This window comes from Carassius gibelio, chromosome A20 (assembly GCF_023724105.1).
Source record: "Carassius gibelio isolate Cgi1373 ecotype wild population from Czech Republic chromosome A20, carGib1.2-hapl.c, whole genome shotgun sequence".
Classification (NCBI taxonomy): domain Eukaryota; kingdom Metazoa; phylum Chordata; class Actinopteri; order Cypriniformes; family Cyprinidae; genus Carassius; species Carassius gibelio.
In genome coordinates, this window is record NC_068390.1 from 24972314 (window position 1) to 24981354 (window position 9041).

Below are 9041 nucleotides of genomic sequence, written 5' to 3' on the forward strand. Positions count from 1 at the left end.
CATTTTTAGTACCCTATTATGTGTATAACCATGACAACAATTCTTAATTTAACCCAATAAAATGTCTGTTGAATTCAGCTTCCTTATTTATCTGTCAATTCTAATTTATCTTTTTATTTCAATATTTTTTTTTTTAGATTTTGGTTGAAATATAGAGAATTTATGTGAAATGTAAGTGTCTCTGTGTATGTGTGTCTATATATATATATATATATATATATATATATATATATATATGTGTGTGTGTGTGTGTGTGTGTGTGTGTGTGTGTGTGTGTGTGCCTGCGTGCGTGCATGCATGCATATATATATATATATATATATATATATATATATATATATATATATATATATATATATATATATATATATATATATATATATATATATATATATATATATATATATATATATATATATATTGTGGGTACCGGTACTCAATCAAATTTGATTTGGGCAGCAAATTTATTTTGTAAATATTCTACATACATACAAAATTAAATTGATATATTTACACATACTTCTTATATTTATGTTTTCTTAAACACCGTTATTTGAGTTATTGTCAAAGTCTGCAGCACAAACAGTGCAGGAGTTACACACCAAAATGTAATTACAGTTATAATGGCATAGAGAACACCACTAACCAGGTAATATAGCAGACTTTCACTTGCCTAAATTGTGTAGCCATTTCAGTACTTGTTTTTATTTCTGTACATTCTCACAGACATTCAGCGAAGACATCGGTGGCTCTGTGGGAAAGCTCATTGTTTGGTACTGTACGTCTTCATGGCTTCTTAAAAACTCTAGAATCTGGTAAAATACAGACGTCACGACACATTGAACACAGAATGACATACGCTGCTAAAGACCACAGGAGTGGAGAGTGTACATGAGCTATGCATTCACAACACCACACACACTTTGAGAATATTAATAAGAGTTATACAAGGATTTTACAAACACATCAATTTCAGTGCCAATGGAGATGATAGACAGTGTAAAATTTAGTTCAATTACTTTTTTTAACACAATATTATTAGACTAATAATATTTATAATATTTCAGACTAATAATATTATAAAATTAATAATATTATGTGACTAATAGTTCAAATAACAATTTAACGAAATAAATAAATATACATTTAAGAAAACAACCCAGAAGTAACATTTTTAAATAATATAATAAATAAGAAATTATTTAAAATTTGGATATGACAAGACATTTTTGCAATCACTTAAATACCAATTCAAAATGGTGCATTGTGGGAAACTGAAATTATCATTCTGCATGAACATCTGATGTTATTAAATGTGCACAAAAGCATTTCGAGGCCTGCGTGCCAACTAGTGTGAGCAGACAACAAAATAATAATAATAATAATAATAATAATAATAATAATAATACACAATGCTGCTGCACTGACTGAATAATTCTATCTGTACAATTCATGCAGCGCTAGCACGATGCAATTCAGTAACTTTTGCAAAAGAACTCGAGGACTATCTCAAACTGTATTCTTGAATTTCCCTCTCCTGAACCGGTTCACTCTGTTATGTCCAAAAATACCCTCGTAATGCAACAGAGAAACCGGAGCTATATTTTGATATGTGCTATATTATAAAACTGGATATCAATGTATCAGTACAGGCTTATAAGTATATTCTCTACAAATGCTGTAGCAATACATTTTAACATACTGTTTTGGGAAACCTGGACTTGGCCATTGCACAAAACTGATGAAAACTGGAAGAGGAGAAGGAGGGTGCCATGCAGTGGGTGATCGCCCCACCGTACAGATCATTTTAGGTCACCCTCGTCCCCCTGAATGGTCTTCTTGATCCGCAGAAGCATGGTGGTGTGCCACTGGTCCAAGCGTGAGATGGTGTCAAACTCCTTCACCTAAAAGACGGTGAAAGAATGAAGACAGTACGAGATATCTGTGATGTTAACATCAACAAAAACAAACTGCAAAGAAGTAGATATGGTGCATTCAACTCCTCCTGGGAAGTTTGAATTTATGAGTTCAAGTTACTTATCAAAGAAAGATGTCGATATACCAACAAAACTATTCAGCAAAACTCAAAGATAAAGAAATGCACATCAGCTATGTTTTTGTGTAGTGTTTTTATCAAGTTAAAAAGGTACTATACATCTAACTGTTTTAGATTTTATTGTGATTTTAGAATACTATAAAATTTTGTACATCTTAGTTTTACAGTAAATGAAAAAAATGCCATATTTTCCAACAGATATACCCTCAACCTGGGATATAAAGAAAGTTCAGTTTCCCTCTTCTACATGTGCGTTTAACTCGTAAATACGAACTTTTCGACATGACCCACTCCAGACTCATGCCAGCGGTTGAAGTATTAAGTATTTTAACATTAGAAAAATATATTTCATTTACTCTTTAAAAATAAAATGGAACAATGATATCAATTTTTTTTAAGAAGAAGAAGCTGAAAGTCATACCGCTTCTGTGAAAGCCTCTGCATTTTGCTCCTCATGTGCCTCTAGAAGTTTCTGTAAGGACAAAACCTCTTAGAAGTATACAACAATGAATATTCATTTCTGAAAGTGGTGCAAAACTCAATGCGAGGGATTGCCTGGATATTGCGAAAAATTCAGAGTGGTTTTCATCATGATATTATGCAATTGGAGGTTTCTGAGTTTGGAAATTAACAATGGTTAAAAAATGGCATCAAAATGAACATAAATGCCCTATTACGACTGTCATGTTTAAAATTTAAATTCATTTTACACATTGTTTTTGCAGCAATGCAAACTGCATCAGTGATGGGGAACATTCTTTGCCCACTTTCTGTATACAGTTTATTTCAGATAAGAATAACAGTTTACCACTACTAAGAAAACCAATGTGAATTCTTGATTTGATGAGTAAAAAAGAAGATTATGCCGTAAAAAGATAATAATATTGCAGCCCTATTCTGTAATAAGTTCCTTTTAATTTTAAATACTTCATGTATGCTATTGAAAATTACAATAATCACAGTCATAACATTATTCAACTGTTGTGTAAATACATGCATGCCACCTTTATAAAATGTACCCTTATAAAGATGCTATAAGAAAATCACTTCCGGAGAGGAAAACATAGCAGTCCTGTCAGATATGGTTTGATTATAAAATGTGTTTTTATCTGTAGTAAACTGTATTATAACAAACCTTCAGAAGCTTGCATTCTCTTGAATCTGAGAAGGCTGGAAACATCTCTTCATACTTTCCAACAGCGAGCTACAACAGAAATCCCATATATTATCTGCAGCAGTTCTCCATATATAATCATGTATTCTGACCTGATGGAGACGGAGAGCTGACCTTTGCATTTAGCTCGTCCACGATGAAGTGGCACAAGGAAGCTTTGAAGAAGTATTCTTTGGCGCTGTATTTCAGTAGGGGATTGTCCATGGTGCTGGTTCCAACCTGTTTACAGACAGGAATTCCCGAGTGATTTAGCAACTGCTGGTGAGCGAGTAATGTGGCAAGAATCTGCAGGAGACCGACAGATGGCGGCTTACCTGCTCATAAATCTCTATTGCTTTCGGGTACTGCTCTAACTGAGCGCTGTATGAAGCCACCTTCAGCAGACACTTGTTTGCAGAGCTGTAAATTAAGCAAACAGATCATATCAAAGCTTAAAGCACCATTCAAAATACCTCAATTAATCTTAGAAACCTCTCCTTAGAAACAAAGTGGTTAAACGTGGGAGGAAAAACAAGACCTTTATTATCTGGCTTCTACTAAGCAGCCTTACCTGTTTGATTCCTCTCCTTTGTAATAGTCAGCAGCTTGTTCATAATGTGCAATCGCCTTTGGAGAATCAAAAACAGAAATCTCAATCTTAAAGGTAACAGACATTGAGTGTTTACATTCATAACAAATAGCTATATAGCTGCTAACTATCAAAAGAAAACTCCAGAAACCTTTATAAAAGCTGTTTACATTGGTATTTTTTATTAATAATATTTCAATGATTTTATAATAAATTATTTTATTATTATTATTACTATGAAAGATTAATGATCCATTAATAATAATTAAAAAAATACATTCAAATATTTCTCAAAATATTTTTTGCGTATTATTATTACATAATATTATACATTATTTTGAATGAAAAATATTATTTTCTCTTGATGTTTTTTTTCTTCTTCTCTTGACCATTTATAAAGTCTCTGGGAAAAGAACCTCATTTAAAATGTGACCTTATTTGAAAATAAATAATACCGGTACATTATAATTATATTATTTTCTCAACTGGGTTTTTGTTTAACTGTCTATGATCTGTCACAGAGAAAAGAAGCACATTTCATGCATAACCTTAAACATTTTTGGTGTATTAAACATAGCGCATGTAAATGTGCAGATTTATAATGTGCTGATTTATAGCCTTTCTGGTGGCTAGACAGCAATCTGGTTAAAATGTATTTTGAGATAAACATTTTCAAACCTGAATTATGAATATCTGTTTAATTAGAAGCATCAATCCAGCTGTTTTTGTGTTTTATACTTGTACTACTTCAAATACAACGCCCTACAAATGATAGCTGTCTCACAGCACTCTGCATTCTCAGTGTAAGATGCACCTTCAGTTTACACTAAATATCATTTTTGTACCTTCTCAATGTCCACCAGCTCTGATTCATACACCTCAGCGATTGTGATATGATGCTTGGCTGCGATGGTGAATCTTCCCTGAAGACAGAACGGAGGAGACTTTATAAACCTGACTGTCAGTTGAATATCTCATTCAGTATCCATCAAACTTTTCTATCTGAACATCTACATGCTTTGTTGATTCCATATGTGCTTTGGATACAGATTCTAGGCTTCATCTTGGGATGTTTAAGAAATTTCTCCCAGATTTTGAAAAGGGGAGGGATGCCTGTCATAAAATGTTAAACTGCTCTATGTGAGTTTCTGCTGGGATAGTTGGTGGATTGCTAGACAGCTAAAACTGGAAATGCTGTTTAAAAATACCCAAAATGACATAGTACAGCAATGGAACAGCCTGGATGAACATTATATCAACTATGATTTTGACTGCTACAAAAACATCTTACCATGTCTGTGTAAATATCAATGGCTGCGTTTAAGCACTTGATAGCCTCTAATCGCAAGCATTAAAGAGAAGGAGGAGGAAGAGTTAGACAGTCAGACTTATGATCAACCATATGGAAATAACACAATATATCTGAATCCTATTGTCTATATGTGTAGTGATTTACTCTTGAATCTACTCTATAATATATATACATACAGCCCATGTAAACGCGTGTAAATACCTACTTACATTTTTAATACACTGTATATTCAAATGCACACTTTCTATGATTTTTGCAACACATTTGTGAGTGGATTGTGGCATAATTTCTACCTCCTAATATAAATTGCAATGCGGCAATGGGTCCTGGAGGGCCAGTGTTCTGCATTGTTTCATTAATTTAAATAAAAAGTGAAAGATGAATATATATTGTTTTATTAATTTAAATAAAAAGGGAAAGATGAAAATTAGAACGCATTTATATAATATGATCGTTATGATGTGAAAACTGGAATTAAAATTAAATATTAAACAAAATGTAGGAAAATGAGGACAAAATGTGCGGTAGGAAATGAACAAAAAATCTTCAAGGAACATGATCTTTACTTAATATTCTAATTAATTTTTGGCATAAGAGAGAAATCTATCATTTTGACCCATACAATGATTTTTGGGATATTGCTTAAAGTCTACCCCAGTGATTTAAGACTGGTTTTGAGCTCCAGGGCCATATATGATGGATCAGCAACAGTCATATATTACATATTCATCTTGACATGTATCAACATCTGCTAATACTGAATAAATCAACCGACTGTCATGAAGCTGGAAGTTATCTGTGAACCTCACCTTGTGGATCTGCCTTCTTGAAAGCATTTCCCGCATCGATGTAGCTGGTGGCTGAATCGTGTTTATTCTGAAGCTGCATGTGAAGTCTGGCCGCCTGACAGAAAGCATTGCCTGCAGCTGGATACAGCAGAATATGAATATATAATAAACATCATAATATATCCTGTCAATTACAAACCAAGCTGTAGAATTATTCAAGATGACATTAGGATAACTTCCTTAATGAGATTATTTTCATTCAGAAATATGTATATTTTAGCAGTTATACATGGTCTATTACATAATGACCTTTTAAGCATTATATAATACAATTCTGCTTATTAAAGATTTACAGAAGCTTGTCATGTCTGCACCACTAAAAAGCACATACCACTCCAGTTTTTGGCCATTTTGAACATGTTGGCTGCTCTGGCGTACATCTCACATGCCTCTTCCACTTTATTATTTCCTCTGAAAGATGTGAGAAGATTCAGTTATGCATTTTTTGCAATTTAATACCTCAATGAAAACTATAACGTTTGCCCTAACAAATCTACAAACTAGAAGGTAAACACTTTATTAATATTGGTTAATATTGATGTACCAAGACAAATTTTATTGTATATATATTATTGGGTTAAGTCAGAAAATTATAGCTGGACAGATAAACAGAAAGGCCTAGAAAACTTGTGTCCTGGTGGGAATATTCAATCGGGTCAGTTTTCAAGTGCCTCATATCATATTAATTAAACCTATTTGAAATAAATCTGTTTCACATCATACTAGGTCAGAGCTTGTTTACTATAAATAAGACTGAATAAGTGCTCAATATGTTTGGACTGTCAATAAAGCATCTCACTGTTACTGTCGACACAGAGCTCTTCAAAAAAAAAAAAAGGAAATTAAACTGAAGAATGGCTTTAATCAGACATTGTTGTAAAGTTTAAATCCATAAATTATAATTATTAAAATAAAGTTATACTTTTAAATGTATATTTGAAAAATGTTATATTTAAAAATTCTAAATTATTTTAATATTTTGTTTTATTAATCAGGATATTTAAAATAAGTACACGTAGATATTTTAATGTAATACGAATAATATTAATATTAAAATAGTACCATATATTTGTTTCATATTAATTTTAAATAACTATTATATAATGTGCAACAGACTAAAAATTCAAGTGCATATGTAAATATAAAAAAGAAGTAACAAATAAAATCTGTATCTAATAAACAAGGTTGTAGCATTGTACATGTGTTCCCTTTTTTAATATTATTATAGTGACATAAAAACAAGCCACTGTGCCACTAATACGCCATCAACGCAATAACACTTTACTTGGTGGCCAAATCATAAAATCGCATCAGTTATATTATTATTTAATTAATTAATTATGAACATACAAAAATCGTTATTCAAAAAGATCAACTATGCATTATAATGAACAAGCCTTTTTTTCCATCGGTTGATGCGCAAAGCGGCCTGTCACAGCTTGGGCCCTTGTACAATAAAATTCACATTTATTTTTCGTTTTTATGAACTAAAAACTCAGTTTTAACTGATTTACATAAAGCTAAACCTTGGCAACATGATCATATTGACAGTATATCTTAACAGACTAGCGGACTGATCGGATAAAAAGGAAGGAAGAAGCGTGTATTTAATCTTACCCAAACATTCCTCCTAAAAAAGAGCCGGAAGACTTCACTTTCTTATCGGCTTCAGCCATAAGTTGAATTGCCTCCTTTTCTTTCCCGGAATTGTCCATTATTTCCTAGTTAAATGAACAGATAAACACTAAAACCTATTTTCATTTATCTGCTCGTTTCTCTCGCGATCTGTCACTATGACAGCGGGGGATTACTGTCATTGCGTTTATTAAGCGTAGGCGTTCAGGACGCTCGAGCAAAGCATTATGGGATTTGTTGTTTTGCAACCAAGCTTAAATGAACGGCCGGTAAAAAGAATCGAACACAAATAAACTACAACTCCCATATACACACACATCAATGCGCGTTACGTAATATTGCACATTTTATATTGTAAGAAATTATGCCTAGATTTATTTTTAAATTATTTTACCCTCAATTTTATATTATTTACCCCCCCCCCTTTTGATTAGATGTGTGGTTTAGTTTAGTTAGAGTATGTGAAGATAAATATTGTAGGCTTAATGTTGGTTCAGGTTGACTCATATATAATTTGCTTTGCTTTCACCACGATGTTGATTAATCGGCAACAAGCTCCTGCCATGCCACTGCAGAATATTATGACGAAGTAATCACATTGCATACTGAGCACTAGATGGTACTGTAGATCGCAAGACTAGTTCACTACAAGTTTAAGGGCTTAAACACTGAAAGTAGCTCAGTATTAGTTTGCTTGGGTCTTTCATCAAACAGTGAATATGCACTGTAAAATACTCCCAAAGAAAAAGTTACTGAATAAGAATAACCAATCTATAAACATAAATGTGAGTGTGACATAGAGTGATATATAACATAACATAGGTAATATCTTAAAGTTGTAAAGACAGCAAAACAATGAAAGAAACAGGCTGAAGAAAACAACTTTATAGGAGTGTGTACTTTCAAGAATCAAATCATCAACAAAGTACAATAAAAGCATCACACCTTTCCTTCCTTTGTTTATATAAGACTCATTTCAGGAAAGCATGGTTTGTTTTCTTTCCTCTGCACTCGTTTGCAGCAATATGTGGAAAATAACTATTGGTAACTTGTATTAAAACTTGCCAGTATCTCTGGCCATTATAAGTAGCTTAAGAATGTGGGCAGCTCACTATGATTTCAGACACAGCCTTCAGAGTAAAATGGAGTTTTGCTGGTGATTTTCCATTGATGCTTTTATGTATAATGTAAGAGAACAAAGAGGAAATGCTCACCTGCGGCCAGCAAAGAATGTTAAATATTAATGGACAGGACACAGCTGCAGAATGACGTCACACCAAAGGCCACCTCACCTGTGTCAGATAAAAGAGCATTTCAACATCAAACATTGAAATGTCACATCTATGAAGTCAGCATACTCTAACATTTACAATCACCCTGTATCAAAGATTAACAGCATTTGAATTCTTACTTCCGTTTTATTTTTCATCTTTATAGTTGTTTTCACC

General features: G+C 32.7%; 1 protein-coding gene across 3 annotated transcripts; it reads right to left on the reverse strand.

Annotated features, from left to right (window-relative positions):
* Window positions 1-445: 445 nt before the first annotated feature.
* LOC127938524 (beta-soluble NSF attachment protein) lies at window positions 446-8997 on the reverse strand. Of its 3 annotated transcripts, none has more exons than XM_052535187.1 (11): window positions 8808-8988; window positions 6290-6369; window positions 5920-6036; window positions 5090-5136; window positions 4644-4721; window positions 3781-3836; window positions 3545-3629; window positions 3345-3449; window positions 3192-3260; window positions 2478-2528; window positions 446-1904 (listed from the first exon to the last, which is right to left on the reverse strand). In XM_052535187.1, exons 2-11 carry the CDS (start codon window positions 6336-6338, stop codon window positions 1803-1805), a joined length of 759 nt encoding a protein of 252 aa, XP_052391147.1. In that variant the 5' UTR covers window positions 6339-6369; window positions 8808-8988; the 3' UTR covers window positions 446-1802. The 3 variants fall into 3 exon arrangements, with proteins under 3 accessions (XP_052391147.1, XP_052391146.1, XP_052391148.1); XM_052535186.1 differs by lacking the exon at window positions 8808-8988 and adding an exon at window positions 7576-7788; XM_052535188.1 differs by lacking the exon at window positions 5090-5136 and having other exon boundaries at window positions 8808-8997.
* Window positions 8998-9041: the final 44 nt, after the last annotated feature.